The following is a 22,145-nucleotide window of genomic DNA, read 5'->3' on the forward strand; positions in this document are numbered from 1 at the left end:
TTTTTATACTTCCAACCTATCGGGCGAAATTGGAGCCAAATTGCAGCTTATGATGAGGAAATTACAATTAGAGGATACAAAATCATAGTTGTGACTAATTACATGTGATTTCAGTGGTTATTTTCAGGAAACGTTACTTTTTTAGTTATTTTTTTAAAACTGATTAAAAAGATTAGGTTGTATCAAGAACTTTGATTTTGTTATAAAATATGATCAAATAATAAGATAAATTATCTAGTAAAGAAAGACATGTAAGTGGAGATAACTTTTATTCAAATACTTGTATGAAATCATCAAAAGTTTACAATACATAACACTCACTATTTATACTAGACAAAGAATATGAAAGGTGATGTATGTTATGAATACTCATTATAATGGTCCATAACTACATTCATAAAACTCATAATAATGTTTGTTATAATGCTCACTAATTATGGAGAGTGATGGGGAATATGGGGAATCCAATAATCATTCACTAAATAATAATTCATAACACTTCCCCTTGAATGATGATTATATCATGTTTCGTTGAAACCTTAATAGGTAAAACCTCATGGGTAAAACCCTTTATTAAGGAAAAAGAGTACATGAATAATAATAGATATTTGGAACAATTGCTTCATTAAAAACCTTGCTAAGAAAACCCAGTAGGAAAAAACATAGTCAATGAAAAGAATACAATATGTTTCCAACTCCATCTGATCATTACATCGCTTGTTTTCCTTAAAGTGTCGCATTCCAATGTTTCGTACCATGTTTTCAAATTTGGATGTAGGAAGTGTTTTAGTGAACAAATCAGGAATTTTGTTTCTTGATTGGATTTTCTGAATGTTAATGCCACACTCTTTTTGAAGATTATAACCAATTTGATGTTTGTTACATCAACCTAATCCATAATATTAACCTAAATTCCTAATAATTCACAAATAAAATTGAAAAGGTACGACCCTCAGACTCTTGATGTTTCATTCTTTAATCTCCAGGTCGGCTGGCACTTGTGACATCCCCAAGTTCACGGCCAGAAAAGACCGATTTGTTTATGCTTTGTTTTTAAAATTAGAGTAATCGTTTAAAGAAAATTGTTGCGGAATTTGTCCCCAAAACAAGATATGATAAGAATTTATCAAAGCATTTCTTAAAGAAGAGTATTTTTATTATATAACAAATCTCGGGATGTCATGTTCCGATACAAACACATAAGCATAAACAGAACTTACATTTATTTACACTAAATGATTTACGTCTCCTTTAATCTCTCAGTAAAATATGTCTTCGTATTGATACCTGTGATACAAAGAAAACTGAGTGGGTCAGGCTTGGGAGCCTGGTGAGCATATAGGATTTTCAACCCACAATAATACATTTGTTATATTCAATTATCAACAATCAACCCAAATACCCATCCCCATTATCTTCTTTATTTATTAAGGTTTTATCCTAAGAATCGATTATACTTTCTTCATTCATTCCTAAGGATTCACCTAAGGAACTGGCACACAGTCCATTTGCTACCACGGTTTATACAACAGGCACTACGTCGCATAGTCACCAGGGTTCATACAATTGGCACTACGTCTCATAGTCACCTGGGTTTATACAATTGACACTACGTCTCATAGTCACCACAGTTTACACAATAGGCACTACGTCTCATAGTCACCTGGGTTTACACAAAAGGCACGAAGTCACATCGTCACCAAGGTTTATCAAATAGACACGGAGTCGCATCGTCACCAAGGCTTACTCAATAGGCACGGAGTCGCATCGTTACCAAGGCTTACTCAATAGGCACGAAGTCGCATCGTTACCAACTATTCCATCTACCCATGTTCTACCCAACATTTTTGTAGATGTAAATACAAACACAATTTAAATCATTTAACACCCGTATAAAAACATCAATTCCAAATCCATCTCAAATAGATAATTAATATATAACACATAGCACATATTTCATAGCTAATACTTTATATTTATGTATTAGAAGAAAGTACTATGCACTCACGCATATAAACAACAATATATATATTTATACACATAACACGTATTTTATAAAATACTTCATATTTATGTGTAAGATGAAAGTGACTATACACTCACTTGATCAGAAGATGATCGGGCAGCACTACGGCTTGCAGAAGTAGTGTTTCTCTGTAGATCTGGAAGATCTTCACAAAAACCGGGCTCCTCACGGGCAGCGCTTCGGCTCGGGAATAACGCTCTTCGGGATCCTCGGGGGTCGGATCTTGCTTCAGGGCTCGGGAATATTACCGGGGCTTCAGGATATAAACGGCACGCAAAACGAGGCAAAACATAGAGAGAAGAAAGAGTTTGAACAAGAGAAAATGGCTGATTTCGAGTTCTATTTATAGGCTGAGGGTTTGGGATTACGCGGGGCGTAATCTCAAATTACGCAGGGCGTACTCAGTACGCGGGGCGTACTCGGGTTACGCGGGGCGTACTTTGACGTCACTGCATGCGTCGACTGGTGGCACTCGAGTATCGGTCAGACAAGTTGCATCCGACTGAGTACGCTGGGCGTACTCAAATTACGCGGTGCGTAATTGACTCGTCGAACTTCTAAATTGCGTAACTTTCGCATACGAGCTCCGTTTTCGACGTTCTTTATATCCACGCGAAGGTCAGACCATGCTCTACAACTTTTATTTAGACTCCGTTGGCTAATTTTGACTTTTAGTTTTATTATTTATTTTTAGAAGGCCGGGACAGAAAAACTTCGTTATAAATTCATAACTTCTTCGTCTGACGTCCGTTCTCGCCTAACTTTTCATCGTTTCGCTACTAACAACGAGATCTTCGATTCTCATTTAGATTGTTTCGGCTAAAAACCGCTCGATCTCAAATCAAGTATTCAGGCTACATACTGCCACGTCGAAACTTCAGAAAATCATCACTTCCTCATACGAAGTCAGATTTGGATGTTCTTTTTATGCACACTCACGGTTTAACGAACTCTACAACTTTCATTTGGATCACTAAGGCTAAATATCGCTCTAACGTAAATTAACTTTTTACGTCATTCAGCGTCATGCCGGTTCTGTCGCGAAACTTCGACAAGTCATAACTTCTTCGTTATAACTCGGATTTCGGCGTTCTTTATATGTACGGAAACCTTGTAACATATATTATAACTTAGTTAAGATTATTCATTCTAAATAATCTTTCATCAAAAATTCATTTTTTGACGCCTATCGTCTCTAAATTGACTAGCCCTAATCTACGGGCGTTACAATTATCTCCCCCTTAGGATGATTACGTCCCGGAATCATCAACGATATAGGGCTTGTATAATGATTCCATATGTCATCCTTCCATCCTAAGTAATCATCGTGATGCTCAATCTTGCACCTGCTCTTCGTACTATGTTGGGCTTTCAATCGTAACCTTCAAGTTACAAAATAGGTCCTTATTGAGGACTCCTTCTTCTTCTCAGGATAAATTCCTTCCTTTATCTATTGTAACAGACCGATGGGTCGTGCTCTACTGACCTCTCATCGCACGATGCAACGCTTAGACTCGGTCTTTAATAAAGTTAAATTCCATAATGGAATATACCTTCCTTCATATTCTAATGTGATATAATCACATTTCAGCATGTAACATTTCTACCTGCAAACTTCTTTTAACAATGAGCGCGACACTATCAATCACATTAACTTCAACCTTCTGACTTAAGTCAGATGTTACATCTAACTTGGTCCTCTAGACCACGTAACATACTCCTCGTAGTCGAACTCAAATTTAAACATGACCACTAGGGTCGGAAAAAGAACCATCTTACTAGTCATTACCGAAACAATGGTAATGACATACCAAAATAAAATGGAATCAATCACCAGCTTCTTGGTAACCTTGTGACCTTCCCTGATCCAAGTGCGAGTCCTGTGCTTCCGGTAGTATATACATCTACTACCTTTCACACCTACTCATACTCGTCCCAAGTATTGTCTCTCAGTCGAACCAAGTCACTATACAAAAATCACACAATCATTTAACACATCAGGTATTAAAACCATAAATATCACATAAATATCAAAACCAGGGTTTACATTATAACTTGAAATGATTACACAAAAGTTCAAGTTCACCCTATACTATGCCTTTAATTGGCTACATCATAAGTTGATCATTGGATATAAATTCCTCATCCTTGATTCGCTTCGTCGAGGATCATGTGGAATGCCCTTGGCTGTGGCGGTGCGTTTTTCTTTAGGCAGTCTCTAGAAATATGCCCTTCCTCGTTACATCCGTAGCAGACCTTTTTGTTGGATGCGCACTTGTTGGCGTAATGCCCCGTCTTCCCACATTTGTAGCAATTTATATCCTCGCTACACTTCCCGAAGTGTTTCTTTTTACACTTCTCGCACCACTTAGCTTCATCTCTTCCTCCAGATTTCGAGAATTTGGTTTCTTTGTTGATTATTGAAGACCCTTCATGTTTCCTCTTCTCTCCAACTTCAGCTTTCTCCAGACCCTTTTCTTTTATTTGGGTTTCAACATTTTTGGCTGCCCAGATGGCGGCTTTCAAAGTGGTTGCTTGCTTGACTATCGGACCAAAGTCCGCTGGTAACCCATTGGCAAACTTGTTGACCTTGGAAAGTTCAGTTGGAAGTAGGTATGGAATAAGCTTCATCTTTTCCGTAAAGCTTGTGGCGTATTCAGTGATGCTCAATTTTCCCTTCTTCAGATTCTGGAACTCATTGTTGATTTCCAGGACATCCTGCTCAGAGCAGTATTGCATTTTCAATTGTACCATGAACTCTTCCCAAGACATCTTGCTAGCTTCCCCCTTGGACATCGAACCGGCCAGTAACTTCCACCAACTCAGTACTCCAGATTTTAATAGAGGAATTGCAAGAGCGGTCTTCTGTTTGTTGCTACACTCGCAACTTTCAAACAATGTCTCCATCTCGGAAATCCAGTCCATGACTTGCACCGGCGTCGGGCTCCCAGATAGACACGGTGGTTTGGACGCCATGAAATCCTTGTACTTACACCCACGCCCATCATTTCCTCCATACTGGTTATTGCGTCTAACCATTGGTGGGTTGTCTTGACCAATAATCCCACTAAAGTTTTCTCCTTCAGACTGCCCTCCATTCTCCTTGGGCTCTTCTACTTGAATTGACGGTTCTTCACGATTTTGCCTAAGCAGACGTCTTGTTTCTTCCATCTGACGATCCAACATCGTTTGAATCATCATTTGTACACCGGCCATTGTTATCGGCTCAGGTGCAGCAGCTACAACAGGTACTTGTTGAATTACAGGCGGTTGATTCCTGTTCTCATCAGCATTTCCAACTCCGCTTCTTGTTCTCACCATTTTGATCTATACACCGAATAATTTCACCTTATTACTCCAAACGATTACATGCTAGTTCTAATATCGTATACATACGCTTAGAATCCTAAACACATAAACCTTCAGATCCGGTTGGCAACAAACCGTAGATCCGAACAAATAATATCATATATGGCGACATATAACATTTAGCACATAAAAGCATTTTAGGCAACTTTCCTAAAATAAATTAGTGCTCGTGTCAATTTAGGTGTACTACCTAACATATTTTAGACACACTCCTCACAATCATTACTTAGCATTCTAAGTTTAAGTCTAGAAATTTCCTACAAATTCCTAGTTCGCTTAAACTAATGCTCTGATACCAACTGTGACATCCCCAATTTCACGGCCAGAAAAGACCGATTTGTTTATGCTTTGTTTTTAAAATCAGAGTAATCGTTTAAAGAAAATTGTTGCGGAATTTGTCCCCAAAACAACATATGATAAGAATTTATCAAAGCATTTCTTAAAGAAGAGTATTTTTATTATATAACAAATCTCGGGATGTCATGTTCCGATACAGACACATAAGCATAAACAGAACTTACATTTATTTACACTAAATGATTTACGTCTCCTTTAATCTCTCAGTAAAATATGTCTTCGTATTGATACCTGTGATACAAAGAAAACTGAGTGGGTCAGGCTTGGGAGCCTGGTGAGCATATAGGGTTTTCAACCCACAATAATACATTTGTTATATTCAATTATCAACAATCAACCCAAATACCCATCCCCATTATCTTCTTTATTTATTAAGGTTTTATCCTAAGAATCGATTATACTTTCTTCATTCATTCCTAAGGATTCACCTAAGGAACTGGCACACAGTCCATTTGCTACCACGGTTTATACAACAAGCACTATGTCGCATAGTCACCAGGGTTCATACAATTGGCACTACGTCTCATAGTCACCACAATTTACACAATAGGCACTACGTCTCATAGTCACCTGGGTTTACACAAAAGGCACGAAGTCACATCGTCACCAAGGTTTATCAAATAGACACGGAGTCGCATCGTCACCAAGGCTTACTCAATAGGCACGGAGTCGCATCGTTACCAAGGCTTACTCAATAGGCACGAAGTCGCATCGTCACCAACTATTCCATCTACCCATGTTCTACCCAACATTTTTGTAGATGTAAATACAAACACAATTTAAATCATTTAACACCCGTATAAAAACATCAATTCCAAATCCATCTCAAATAGATAATTAATATATAACACATAGCACATATTTCATAGCTAATACTTTATATTTATGTATTAGAAGAAAGTACTATGCACTCACGCATATAAACAACAATATATATATATATATATATATATATATATATATATATATATATATATATATATATATTATACACATAACACGTATTTTATAAAATACTTCATATTTATGTGTAAGATGAAAGTGACTATACACTCACTTGATCAGAAGATGATCGGGCAGCACTACGGCTTGCAGAAGTAGTGTTTCTCCGTAGATCTGGAAGATCTTCACAAAAACCAGGCTCCTCACGGGCAGCGCTTCGGCTCGGGAATAACGCTCTTCGGGATCCTCGGGGCTTCAGATCTTGCTTCAGGGCTCGGGAATATTACCGGGGCTTCGGGATATAAACGGCATGCAAAACGAGGCAAAACATATAGAGAAGAAAGAGTTTGAACAAGAGAAAATGGCTGATTTCGAGTTCTATTTATAGGCTGAGGGTCTGGGATTACGCGGGGCGTAATCTCAAATTACGCAGGGCGTACTCGGGTTACGCGGGGCGTACTCTGACGTCACTGCATGCGTCGACTGGTGGCACTCGAGTATCGGTCAGACAAGTTGCATCTGACTGAGTACGCTGGGCGTACTCAAATTACGCGGTGCGTAATTGACTCGTCGAACTTCTAAATTGCGTAACTTTCGCATACGAGCTCCGTTTTCGACATTCTTTATATCCACACGAAGGTCAGACCATGCTCTACAACTTTTATTTAGACTCCGTTGGCTAATTTTGACTTTTAGTTTTATTAGTTATTTTTAGAAGGCCTGGACAGAAAAACTTCGTTATAAACTCATAACTTCTTCGTCTGACGTCCGTTCTCGCCTAACTTTTCATCGTGTCGCTACTAACAACGAGATCTTCGATTCTCATTTAGATTGTTTCGGCTAAAAACCGCTCGATCTCAAATCGAGTATTCAAGCTGCATACTGCCACGTCGAAACTTCAGAAAATCATCACTTCCTCATACGAAGTCAGATTTGGATGTTCTTTTTATGCACACTCACGGTTTAACGAACTCTACAACTTTCATTTGGATCACTAAGGCTAAATATCGCTCTAACGTAAATTAACTTTTTACGTCATTCAGCGTCATGCCGGTTCTGTCGCGAAACTTCGACAAGTCATAACTTCTTCGTTATAACTCGGATTTCGGCGTTCTTTATATGTACGGAAACCTTGTAACATATATTATAACTTAGTTAAGATTATTCATTCTAAATAATCTTTCATCAAAAATTCATTTTTTTGACGCCTATCGTCTCTAAATTGACTAGCCCTAATCTACGGGCGTTACAGCACTTGCAAAGTAGGGATGAACATGAGATAGAATCAGTACCAATCCAAGAATCTCAAATACCGAAATGGATGAGCAAAAAATTTGGTACTGGTTCCATTATAGATCGAGATTTGATACTAACTACTCATCCATATTGCAAAGTTACGAGTTACAACCCTTACGAGATAGAACTAGTACCAATCCAAAAATCCCAAATGCTGAAATGGATGAACAAAAATACCTAGTAATGAACCGAACTAACATTACCGGTACGATTTCCAGTTTTGGTACTAGTACCAATATCGATACTATTCCCAAATTTCATGATTTTAAAATACTAAGTACTGTCCCACATATTTAAATTTGGTATCGGTTCCGGTATAGATCGAGATTTGGTACTAATTGTTCATCCCTATTGCAAAGTTACGAGTTACAAATGATATTTTGATATTTAAACATTGTATTTATTGATGTTAAAAATTACTATTATTAAAGAATTCTAGTTATTTTCTGGATTAAATTGTGATCGGAATTTAGGTAGTGAAAATTCCAACATATAAGGCCTTATGGTACGTGGCCACAAGTGTTATCAGTGCACACCATCCCAGACCTTCGTGGTCGTGGTGATTCATGGTGGGGAAGACAGAGGACCACGGAGTTTCCTCTCTCAGATGGCCCTCTTCTTCTTCCTCTCTTTCCGTTCGTGCTCGTCACTGGTACACCACCACCAGTTTGTGCTTCGTGTTGGTCTTCTTCGTGGTTGCGTTTGTGACAAGTATTGCAGATGGCCTAAGTATTAACATGTTCTGATTATAAACGGGGATACATATATGTGGGTAGACCCTGATGATTATCCTAATTCTAATAAATAAGTAGAACTCTGCCACGTGTCAATCTATAAGACCTCCAAAATAGAGTTTTCCCGCTCATTTTATTCATCTATATTTACGTAAATGCCATACAATCCAAATTCAATAATTCCGGAAAAATCTGCAAACAAATATGTTAGTCAATCTTCAGATTCGAAAAACACGCATTAATTTTGAAAGTTTGTTTATTTTGATTGCAAATTAAATCCCTAAAAATCTGCAATATTATTCTTTTTCAAACATAATCTTCTTAATTCTTATTCTTATTTATTCAAACGTAAATAGCATTCATACGGTTATTTTCTTTTTACCATTCTGCTCCAGACGAATTCTGCTCCATAGTAATATTTGCAAACGTATTCTTCTTCATTCTTCTTGATTCTGCAACGCTTCAAAAATTATAATATCAGGTTAGTGTATTAAAATATCAGCATTACTAATATTTCTAACCTCTTAATTGTCTGATTTACCAGTTTCTATCATTTTTCATTTTATTAGTGATGTTCTTCTTCTTCCTTTTGCTAATTCTTCTTAATCATGTTCTTCTTCTACCTTTTCAGTTTAAAAGACGTAAATGTTAATGAAAATGATTACAAAATACGAAATTAGTAATAAAAATGAGAACTTTATTTTCTTTTAAAAAAACTGTTCTTCAAAGCTTTAACTATTACAATATGTTTTTTTTGTTTTGCTGTTTCATTTACTTTGATTTGCTGTTAATTTAAAAGGTTGCTAATTTTCCTTACAATTCTATAATGATTAAATTTATTGCAGAAAATGGAATTCATATGCGAACCCAACTGATTGGCAATATGGTCATTAAATTTATTCTATAAAATCAAAACTTATCTGTTTTCATATGCGAACCCAACTGATTGGCTTTTCAAAATCAAATTCGCAACTCCAAATCGTTCGATTATTCGCCCCAATTCCAAAATCAAATAACAGATCCTTCGTATGAGTCATTTAATAACCAAGGCTTCTTTTACTTCAAAATGACCATATTGCCCCTAACTTGTGAATTGGAAAGTAAAATAGAACTTATGGTATGTAATTTTTTATTGTTGAAAATTTACAAATCTTTAATGTTAAAGTACATAACGATTAACATATTTCCATTTTATTTTTTAGAGTAATCAATCTGTCTCCTTAAATCAAGTTGCTTTGGAATCCGATGATGTTGTACAGCCTGTTCAAAAGATTTTTCATTTTATTTTATAAACTTTTAATTATATTAGTTATTTTTTTTAGGAATCAAACATTTTTTTTTAAAATTAGGATGTGATCTCACAAACAGACGAAAGTTTTACACCCTCAACAGTTGATAAGTCAACCGCAACAAGTCCTTGCAAAATATCAGGTGATTTGAAGCGCAACCTCCAAGAAATTTATGATGTTGATTCTGGATATGATTTAAGTTCAACTAAGGCTAAAAGAAAGTCAACCGCAGAGGAAACTCCACTCTTGATTCCAAAAATTGAAAAGTGAGTTTCTATCGGTTATAAGACACATTTAATATATTTTGATCATTTGTTTTGGTTATAAAGATATTTTAATTGCTTGGTATGATTTTTATTTTGGGGTATTTAGGATGTCAAATATTATTGGTTTTGAATATTTTTGGATACTTTTATTGTTTTAAATTGGACAAGTTAGTTGATTTTGGTTATAACTCAAATAAAATATATTGCCCCTAACTTGATAAGTATTTCATATATCGCAATTAACAATTAAGACAAATCAATCAATCAATCAATTTGTATAATAAAAATGCGAAATTCTTAGCTTTCTTCCCCAATTCGCATTCTACTGTAAAATTCACATTCTTCATTCACCCTCTTTCTTCGCATGTTCCAGTCATTTTTTTTTTAGTTCATTGGCATTTGAGTTGTTTGTCTCACCAAATGCGAAATTAATATTAACCATTATCACCTTCGCATCTTTAACCCCAATCCATACAACCTCATATGCGAAACCCAATTTTGATTTGTATTACCAAATGCGAACATTTTTGCTTTTACACGTGAACTGCATTTGACTCCAATATTGAACAAATCACATTTCACAGTCCTTCTTGACTTCGCATTTTTCTTCACGAATCGTCCCTCAATCAATAACCCAATTAAACCAATTGCGAATCCAAAATCAAAACTTATTTGTTTTCATATGCGAACCCAACTGATTGGCTTTTCAAAATCAAATTCGCAACTCCAAATGGTTCGATTATTCGCCCCAATTCCAAAATCAAATAACAGATCCTTCGTATGATTCATTTAATAACTAAGGCTTCTTTTTTTTCAAAATGACCATATTGCCCCTAACTTGATAAGTATTTCATATATCGCAATTAACAATTAAGACAAATCAATCAATCAATCAATTTGTATAATAAAAATGCGAAATTCTTAGCTTTCTTCCCCAATTCGCATTCTACTGTAAAATTCACATTCTTCATTCACCCTTTTTCTTCGCATGTTCCAGTCATTTTTTTTTTAGTTCATTGGCATTTGAGTTGTTTGTCTCACCAAATGCGAAATTAATATTAACCATTATCACCTTCGCATCTTTAACCCCAATCCATACAACCTCATATGCGAAACCCAATTTTGATTTGTATTACCAAATGCGAACATTTTTGCTTTTACACGTGAACTGCATTTGACTCCAATATTGAACAAATCACATTTCACAGTCCTTCTTGACTTCGCATTTTTCTTCACGAATCGTCCCTCAATCAATAACCCAATTAACCCAATTGCGAATCCAAAATCAAAACTTATTTGTTTTCATATGCGAACCCAACTGATTGGCTTTTCAAAATCAAATTCGCAACTCCAAATGGTTCGATTATTCGCCCCAATTCCAAAATCAAATAACAGATCCTTCGTATGATTCATTTAATAACTAAGGCTTCTTTTTTTTCAAAATGACCATATTGCCCCTAACTTGATAAGTATTTCATATATCGCAATTAACAATTAAGACAAATCAATCAATCAATCAATTTGTATAATAAAAATGCGAAATTCTTAGCTTTCTTCCCCAATTCGCATTCTACTGTAAAATTCACATTCTTCATTCACCCTCTTTCTTCGCATGTTCCAGTCATTTTTTTTTTTAGTTCATTGGCATTTGAGTTGTTTGTCTCACCAAATGCGAAATTAATATTAACCATAATCACCTTCGCATCTTTAACCCCAATCCATACAACCTCATATGCGAAACCCAATTTTGATTTGTATTACCAAATGCGAACATTTTTGCTTTTACACGTGAACTGCATTTGACTCCAATAATGAATATTAACCATAATCACCTTCGCATCTTTATGGTGATTATTTTAAACATGGAACATTTATGTCTATTATTTAGAATAACTATTATTTTTGTCACGATAAATATGTTATTTTTAATAAATAATCAATAACCAATTGTAAACAAAATTTATATCTTTGATTCTCTAAAATTAATTCATACATTTTTGTAATGGTTGCAGCATATTTACTTATCTTCTGTAAATAACCTATATTCAACCAACTATAGGAGAAGGAAAACTTGGTGGTCCGAACGACGGTGAAACGATTATCGATATTCCGGATGATATTCTCATTAATGATTCACATGATCCTATAGGTTCCTTAATTGAGTTTGTATATCCTTCAATTTTAGAGTACTATAGCGATATAAATTATTTCCAAGAAAGAGCGATACTTGCTCTAAAAAATGAAGTTGTCCAGGAAATAAACGACCGTTTACTTAAGAAGTTTCCAGGAGATCAAGTTGAATATTTAAGTTCAGACTGCATATGTGAATCCGAATTTCTCCATGATCAATTTGATGCAAATCTATACTCTCCTGATGTATTAAATGGACTCAAAGTATCCGATTTACCAAATCATAAATTAGTTTTAAAAATTGGTGTTCCAGTAATGTTACTGAGAAATATTGATCAGAAAAACGGCTTATGTAATGGCACAAGACTACAGGTGTTATCATTGGGCAAACGTGTTATTGAGGCACGTATAATAACTGGAACTAATATTGGAAATCGGACTTTTATTCCAAGAATGTCTTTAACTCCATCAGAAAAAAAGATTCCCTTCAAATTCACAAGAAGACAGTTTCCTTTGGCTGTATGTTTTGCAATGACTATTAACAAAAGTCAAGGATAATCGTTGTCAAAGGTTGGTCTGTTTCTGAAAGATCCAGTTTTTTCACATGGACAATTGTATGTTGCCTTATCTAGAGTTCAGAGTAGAGAGGGATTAAAATTATTAATTTTAGATAAAGATGGCAAACTCACAAATAAAACTTCCAATGTTGTTTATAAGGAAGTTTTTCGAAATTTGTAGCCAACTTTTTTGTAACGTCGTTTTATTCAATTTTAGGAAATCACACTTAATCCATCATATTACTGTATTTTTTTATAATTACGTATTGTTGTATTTTATGTTAATTTCATTACACACATTGGTATTGTATCATCTGCATATGTCCAATTAGAATGATGAATAAAAAAAAATAGTTTTCAAAAATCTTCATTCCTAATTAAATACTTCCCATTTAGTTAGTAATTAAATAATTACCAATAAAAAAAATTATTTAAATATTCAATATTACAATTTATAAGTTATCAGAATTATTGATATAATATTTTATTAAATAATTAATTTTTAAATTCAATTCAAAAACAACACCCGTGGGTTCCACGGGTTTTAACCTAGTTTACTAATAAGATACCGGATGCGATGATACCAAATTTGAGAAATGGTTTGTAATTAGTATGAGATTGTGATCATCAATAATTGTTTCATACCCATCCCTATCGGTATATGTATATATCTTCACCAAAAACTTCTATCATTTCTTTTTTATTTCCGGTCCGATTCGAACATTCAAATTAAACCAATTCCCCTGCTGTGGGGATATTGTCATTAATTGTTTAGATTTTTTTTTTTTTAATATTTTACCAATAATTTCCTATAATATTATGTATATATTTACGAGTAATGGAAAGTGTCAGAATTCTTGGACGACAAAAAGGTACTCAAGCTTCCAAATTTTCCTGTTCAAAAAAGTAACCTTCGTATCAAGAGAAAACGTAGAAAAGCACAATCAATCATATATAAAATCGTCAATTTTCACCTATATAAACAAATTTAAAAATATGTTGCAAATATTTTTATCAAAAGAACTAAAGTGTGGTTCACAATAAAACCTTTTAATTTCACTTGCCAAGGATTTGCATATAGGCATTCCGATAACAAACATTTGAAAAAAAAAAAAAAAGAGTAGAGATTACGTTTTATAAATACACTACATGTTCAAAATTTCAACAGCTTTCCACCATGGTTTTATATGAATGCCAATTTTCACCATCTTCAGACCTTCTTTGCTCCTCTAATATCCACTCTAGCTCACTTGGTCTACAAGGTATCATCAATGCACCTTCATGGTCGAATCCATACTCTTCTGCAGCCCTCTCCAAGAGTCTTAAAAATTCAGGGTGTCTGAGATAAGTGATAGGAACAACAAATCTCCTTTCAACATAATCATCGGATGCTATCACAGCAAAGTGTCCTTCTTTCACATCTTTTGGTACCATTTCTTGGCTAGAAAACGACTCTCTCCTTTTCTTGGCTAAGAAAAGACCCTTTTGCAATCTCTCCAGAACTAGCTTAAGCTTCAAAATACCGTTGTTTTTCTTACCATTACTACCACTTCTCACCTTTGCCATCTAAACTTTTTGATTTTTTTTTTTTAAATGATGTTTGATTTTTGAGTGCATTTCCTCTATCATTTGTCTCCTTATATAGTACCACTGTAGAGAGAGAGAGAGAGAGAGAGAGAGAGAGAGAGAGAGAGAGAGAGAGAGAGAGAGAGAGAGAGAGAGAGAGAGAGAGAGAGAGAGAGAGAGAGAGTTTTGAACATTTGCATGTGCATGGAGATTGAAGTTCGAGTCTCAACGGGCCCTTCCAAAGGTAGAGTCACCTCTATATTATGGCCTACTTTATTGAGCAAATATTATAACGTTTTATATGCAAATATGCATGTATATATATAATTAATCCTCCATGTCTGGTCAAAATTTTAGAAGATAATATCTTTTACATGTATAATATATATCTTATAATGGATATCACTTGTCAAAAATATATAACCATTTTCGTTGTGGATTTGTACATGTTACATTGCATGGTTCATATATTTTTAATTATCTATCGTTATTAGGTCTAGATGTCATGTACATGTTTATATATTTGCTATTTAAACTAATAATTCAAGATGTATTTGACATGAGATCTATACAAGCAGCAGCCGGCGTTATCCTAATATATATTATTAAATTGTCATCGTAAAATTATTACTAAAATTTACATGTTATGACGCTAAAAGCTCAAGTAGCAGGCCCTAACGTCCCAGCACACTATGACAATCACAATTCAAGCGATAATATCAGTTGTATTGTATCTTGGCTTCATGAAGTTGTACTTTCAATAAATAGAGTATGGGTACTTGTAGTACAACAAGACCTGAGCTGAGCGACATAAGAAAGTGCATCAAAAGGTCAAGAAATGCCAGAGGGTCTCAAGTGCGCTTGATTAAGATTGCTCGAAGGATATTTCATTTTTTTTTTATTTGGTGTCGAGTTACTTCAAGACAAGAGTATCACCACCTTCGTTTATTGCAAGTCAGGCTTGTCTTTTGGTCATTTTTATTATATAAAAGATAGTAATTTTAATCGTAAAAAAAAGTGATTTGATTACTTTAATCCAGTTATGATGAGTTATTTTTGGTTATATAGTATGTGTCCATGGAGTAGATGCATGTGATTAGCGTTAAATATAATAGCAAGAATGTAAGATGTATACATATAAAAGATCTTAATTTTTAGCGTTAGATTTACATTTGTTTGATAGATTTCTTTAGATAGTTTAGTCAGTAGGTCCGACACAGGTGCTTTATAATTGGTTGGATGATTACTACGTCCAATTGTATGATACTATAAGTCGACCCCTTTCTTTTTATGTACAGTCAACCTCATATATGTTTTCTAAAAAAAGGCACAAGAGAGAAAGGTGCCTTCAATCGATTTTCATAATATGATTTTAATTTTTAGGCTAAATTAAATGTTCCATCCTTGTCCTTATGGTTTGTGGTATGGTCAAATTTATGGACACCGTATCTACTAAATATATTTCACATACTCTATGTGTCGTATATATGCATTTCATTAATACACAAGGGCAGCTAGAATGGTTTTTTTTTTCTATGTTTCTCTCTTATTAGGGTATATCCAAACCCCACTTTATTTAATAATTTATATAGGAATTATTAATATCATAATTATTTTGAATTATTCATATACATATTATATGTTAAGTTATATTTTTTAGAAAAAATTACACGGTTAGTTTATATAGTTTGTCAAAACAGACTGATTCAGTATAAAATAACTATTTAAGTCTTTACACGTTAAGTCTCTCCCCTACTATGGTTTTATTGATTGTGTGATTGGTGGTTGTGGTTTCATTATCTTTTCCTAACCAGTCTGGAATTACTATTTTACCCATTTTGAACTTTTTATTCGTTTTTTTTTTCTTATTTTAAATACGGCCAATACAAACACATTTAACATAATCCACCCAGCCCTCCTTGCATCAGCTCCTCTATCTCTTTCCCACTCCCGACTTCCCCCCCCCCCCCCCCCCCCCCCCCCCCCAACATCACCGGTGATGGTGAAACTTCATTGTATAACTCCATCTCTTTATCGCCATCTTCCTCGTTCTCTCTCAAATCGAACCATTGTTGGCCCAAAAGGTTCTGATGAACACATGATGTTACACATCACATGCTGATATTGAGGAAATTGATTCAGGCCTCTACCATGCATCACTAACGTTGTGATGGTGATGAGTATGACCGATGATGTGGGGTGGAGAAGATGAAGAAAAAAACAGGTGATGGAGAGGGTGAAATAGTATCTGAAGATGAAAACGTTGAAGGTTGTGGTGTGTATTTCTTTGTTACAAGTTTAACGGATTATAGATAGTCAAGGGCTAGTGAGATGAAGATATGTAGGTTCAACATGGGTTAATGTACCGGTGGGCTTAAGTGTTGATGAAGACGATTCAATTATTTTGTGATCACCTTCTTATAATCTTCCACTACTAGAATATAAGCCTTTAATGATGTATGCACTATGACACATACTGATTTATGATAAGCAAAAGTAGATGTCCTAAAAATAATGTCATTTCTCCCTGCTTATTAAAGTTCTAGTCTTCTTTATGGAATTTGATCTTTCAGCTTGTTGATCCAACATGATGATTGTCATGTTCAGGAATGGGTAAAAAAAACATCATCGTCATCGAACATGAGGACGGAAATTTCTTCATCATTTAACTGTGTTTGTATACAATGTACAAAATTTTAAAATTGTTGCGTAAAAGTTGTGTAAAATAACTATAAGATTTGATATATATATATATATATATATATATATATATATATATATATATATATATATATATATATATATATACACACACATCACGATTACGCCTCATTGGGACCGTGTTCACGTGTGGCCTAAGATGCCATGTCATCCTTACCGGTGCGCCATCGGGATTATATCGAATATTCAGATGCCTTATTAATTGTCAAACACCATTTTTCAAAACACTCGGTCGTTACATTCTTGCCATGCCATGGATTCCTAAACGAAAATCCAAAAGTTACTATCATTATTGTAACTGGTGTTCAAAAGTGATTATATATGATGTATGAGACTTTGAGGTAACTAACATATATACCAGAGATTGACGTGAACTATCAATGCTAAAAATCCTTCAACAAAAACTTTTCATCAGTAGTGCATTTTTTTTTCACTTCGAAAATTACTCTTATAATTATAATGTATGTATGAATTTCTGCATTGTAACAGAAAATAATTAAACGACAAGGTGGCGAGAATCGAGATCAGTTGTGTAGTAACCCATTGATCGAATGCAACCTTTCCCTTGCTTCTATGTATAGTTTTTTTTTTTTTTTTTTTTTTTTTTAATAAATAAAATTATGTTCTAATTCAGAAATAAATGATGACATCAGTAAAAATAATAAAAGTACGTATAATTTTTCAATATTGATTAATTTGAATAACAAAATCTACTCCTTGTATTACTATGTGTATATAATCCAACATTACAAAAAAAAAAAAAAAAAAAAACGTATTATCTACTTTCTTTTTTCCTATCACTATAACATGTTTGTATTTATCTACAAATTACAATTTAAAGGCATAAAAGACTATAGAATATAAGCGGTATAAATGCATTATCAAGCTGTGCAGTGTATGCCTCAAGTAAACCGCTCACCATCACCGCCATCAAAAGCGATAACCAATGCTGCCACAATTTTACCATCACCCCAAAATTTAAAAATAAAAATAAAAAATAAAAAAATAAGAGAGAGAGAGAGAGAGAGAGAGAGAGAGAGAGAGAGAGAGAGAGAGAGAGAGAGAGAAACCTGAGTGAACATGTGTCCTGTGGCGGTCAAGAGCGGCAGTAGGGCTGAGCAAGCCGCCAGGACCGATGTTATTCCGGCAGCAGTGCCTTCAACGGTTTTTTCTGTAAATAAAAAAAAAAAAAAAATGGGATTAAGGGAAATGTTGATAATATAAAAGAAGAAGTTATATATATTATATACTTACTGCCTGTTTTACTCCATCGGAGAACACCATATTTATATCCAACCATGGAAGCCTAGAAAAAAGGTTTATGAATATACTTATATTATTATATACATATAAATAATGTTATATAAAAATATACGAAAAAGAATAAATGGGATTTTATATTGTTATTTATTACCATTGTGTCTCCGATTCCAAGGCTCAAGATTCCAGCAAAAGGGGCGAGGGGTCGATCATTGAATCCTGACGACATCCAAATAGGCAAGGCGCATCCCAAAAGGAGCGAAAAATGGCTGCATAAAATTATTTTTATATTTAAGTGAAAAATATATTATTATTTTTATTATAGTTTGTAATTTAAAGGAAATATTATTAACAAGACCTGACTATAAGAAGATCAGAGTCACGATGATCAGTGAAGGCGTTCATAAACTTATGTACAAGTGGTCCTAAAGGCCATATTCTCCATACCTGCCTAAAAAAATTATTATTATCCACCCAACAATAAATAAATAAATAAATAAATTATTGTTTCACCACATTAAGAGTATCTTTAATACTATTTGAAAAAGCTTTTCGATAGCTTTTTACAATTGGAGAGATGAGAGTTTTTTTAAAGGGTCACTTCAAGTTATTCCTTTTAAAGATATTGTCTATTTTGGCCCTTGCATTTAACAACATTTTCATTTTACACCCTAGTTGTATTTAGATATCTACTTTTTATTATTATTTTTTTGATTAGGTGATCTACTTAATTAAAAATACAAAATAAAAATAGATATATTTTGGAGAAAATTATATAATTGAAACGTAATTGTCAAAACTCTCAAGATGACATATATACCAAAGATTAACAAACATTGTGCTCACATAATATTTATCTTTTTTTTTTTATCAAATGACAGAAAAATAAAAAATAATAAATAATAAAACTTCAAAATCAAGTTTCAAGAAGAATTTACCCGAATTATTTCCAGCACTAAGAAAACCCCCAAAGCTGCACCAAAAGCCAAGTTGAGAAACAATGGCTGAAAACAAACAGATAAACAAAACTCAGATGATGATGATGGTGGTGGTGGTGGTGGTGGTGGTGGTGTGTGTGTGTGTGTGTACTCACCTGGAAGATAACAGCAGGGACAAACATTAAAACAGCCACAAGATGGTAATATTTTCTGAGTAAAATTCGTTCAATTTTACTGTTTTTGGAGATGTTATAGAATCGAAGCACAGATGCACAAATAACAGCCACCCAATAAACACATAAGGAGAGTCTTTTGTGTGGTTCAGAGAATACAAATTTTAAAACCCTAAAAAAAAAGAGGGAAAAATCGTATGTTAAGGGTCAAGATAAAAAAAAAGTTTAAACTTTAAAGTAAAATTAGTTCATAAAAGGTAAAAAAAATACCATAGAAAGGGATGCACATGGAAATCTTGAACAAATTGCATCCATAATGGAACAATTGCTAATAGAATAAACGCTAAACACCCGTAAAATATAGTTGACTGTTTGACTTCTGTGTTTGATGATGTCATGTAAAGTTTCCATTTTTTTAAGATGGATTTGAATAAAATTGGAATTATAAGAAGGCCAAGAAGCATTCCCTGAATGTAAGAAGAAATGTGAAGTATATGATTTATTGGTGACTTTGAAAAGGATTTTAATTGAAGAAATGTTTTTAAATAACATACCTGTATAATAGTGTTTATCTCACTTCTTTCCACCTCATATGCAATAGAACTCAACCTTGCAGTTGTACATGCAAACATATCTCCAAAATAAACAACAAATCCAGCTGTAACCAAAAGTGCTTCACCTAAAATAGAAACAATTGAATTAGTTACTGAAATTGTAAATTGATTAAAAAAAGAAAGTGAAGAAGAAGAAGAAGATGAAGAAGAAGAAGATACCAAATGAAGCACATGCTGGAAATGTGTTGAGAACATGTTGAATGAATTTCACAGCTGAGACCCCATGACATACAATCCACAACAAAGTCAATGCCATGTTCCATTCTGCAAGATGCAAAGATTGAGTTACATGTTTTGAAAAAATGGAGTTTTGAGGGGTAAATTAGTCAATGAACTCACTGGAAGATGATTTTGCAGAAAAAGATAAATAGCACACTGCTGTAAACAAGGCTATGGAACTAATGCTGAACTTCATATGGCAATCGTTGTGAAGAGATGCTGAACTGGTCTTCTTTGATTCATGGTGACACATGAAGCAAAGGAAAACAAGCACACAGAGGCAAGTAGTGGAAGTGGCCCAATATTGTAATCTTATGAATTCAACCTCTGTAAAAGGAGAGATGAGAAAATACAGAAGGTTATATAACTTATAAGATCACAAGAATGAATAATTTTGGTTTTTGTTCCCTATAATTGAATTCTGTGAATCTCTGTGTTTGTGTGATTATCGATTCCAAAAAGTGAAAGAGAGGATTTGATTTAGAAACTATGCACCTTCAACTCCTACTTCATGCACTGACAAAGCTCTTGATAACTGTATCAGCTTTGAAATTGCAACACCTGGAAGAGTAACAGCGCCCAACAGAATCCCTGATGAAGCACCTGGCCTAATATGACAAATTTACAAATTATTCATCTCAGTAATCGTAAGATGAACCCAATCAACCTGAATTCCATCAAAATGAGGATAGAAAATTGGAATTTTGAGAGTAATTCCTTTGACAACCAAAGTAGAATATCCAAATGAACTAATCAAACTATAAGGGCTTTGAGGCTTCATGATTAATGTCTCAAAAAAAATCAGTAAATGCATCTGTTGATCAAATAAACATTTGATTCGGCTGAAATAAACCGCACATAAACCCAAACACCATCAAATTATGACAAATGGTAAACCCTAAGAAACCGATTTAATATAATTTATGAAGTGGCTGGATCAATTGAGTACCTGGTTTTGAAGGGGAAGGCGGAGCCGTACGATTCGACGGAGATCTCGACGAATAGGGCAAAAATAGTGAGAAGAGAGAATGATAGCCCTTCATAGAGAAGCGATATGCGTGTAGAGTAAAGAATGCTGGAAACGAACAGCAAAACCACAGCTCTCTCACCGTTTAACATCGATGAAGCCATGCCCGTCGCCAATGTGTTAATTTGGGGGATTAATTATTCAGGAACTGAGAAATCAACTCAAAGGAATCAAATTGCATCGAATGATTTACAGTTGCAGAGGTGATAACTTTGAGAGAGAAGATTATGCAATTCCAATTGCAGGATTCGTTCATCAAGATTTCGAGACGATTGGCGCGCACACGGGTTCTAAGTTCTAACAACAGGTCGTTGGAAAATTGGGTCAACCAACTCGTTTTGGGAATTAGGAATATTTTTTTTCAAGTCAAGGAAGGACAAAATAAGAGAAAATAATTTTTAGGGTTATTTTGCTCAAAATCTAAATTCAATTTGGGATGTTGACCAAATCGAGATTTTATATTGTTTTTTTAATTTTCAATATTATATTATAAAATCTAATCGAAAACATAAGATTTTATCAAAATCAGTCTAAAATATGTTTTTTTTTCATCGGTTAACAAAAGATAATTTAAAACATGATAAATACATCTCTAAACATCCGTTAATATAAACAACTCAACAACACTTTTTAGGATTTAGTTAACCCAAAACAAAATATC

General features: G+C 34.1%; 2 protein-coding genes across 3 annotated transcripts; both read right to left on the reverse strand.

The window, feature by feature from the left end:
* Positions 1-14,127: 14,127 nt before the first annotated feature.
* Positions 14,128-14,532, reverse strand: LOC145006659 (auxin-responsive protein SAUR50-like). The gene has a single exon (XM_078965739.1). The coding sequence runs from the start codon at positions 14,530-14,532 to the stop codon at positions 14,128-14,130; it is 405 nt and encodes a 134-aa protein (XP_078821865.1).
* Positions 14,533-17,369: 2,837 nt separating this feature from the next.
* LOC145036623 (phosphatidate cytidylyltransferase family protein) lies at positions 17,370-21,887 on the reverse strand. 2 transcript variants are annotated; one of them, XM_078985092.1, is made up of 13 exons: positions 21,407-21,887; positions 20,953-21,065; positions 20,578-20,784; positions 20,398-20,502; positions 20,179-20,303; positions 19,895-20,091; positions 19,607-19,796; positions 19,452-19,517; positions 18,872-18,960; positions 18,668-18,782; positions 18,508-18,559; positions 18,324-18,424; positions 17,370-17,514 (listed from the first exon to the last, which is right to left on the reverse strand). In XM_078985092.1, exons 1-13 carry the CDS (start codon positions 21,586-21,588, stop codon positions 17,473-17,475), a joined length of 1,584 nt encoding a protein of 527 aa, XP_078841218.1. In that variant the 5' UTR covers positions 21,589-21,887; the 3' UTR covers positions 17,370-17,472. The 2 variants fall into 2 exon arrangements, with proteins under 2 accessions (XP_078841218.1, XP_078841211.1); XM_078985085.1 differs by lacking the exon at positions 17,370-17,514 and adding an exon at positions 17,922-18,202 and having other exon boundaries at positions 21,407-21,885.
* Between the last annotated feature and the right edge of the window lie 258 nt (positions 21,888-22,145).

Source organism: Lactuca saligna, chromosome 1, assembly GCF_052625555.1.
Source record: "Lactuca saligna cultivar CGN05327 chromosome 1, ASM5262555v1, whole genome shotgun sequence".
NCBI classification, from domain to species: domain Eukaryota; kingdom Viridiplantae; phylum Streptophyta; class Magnoliopsida; order Asterales; family Asteraceae; genus Lactuca; species Lactuca saligna.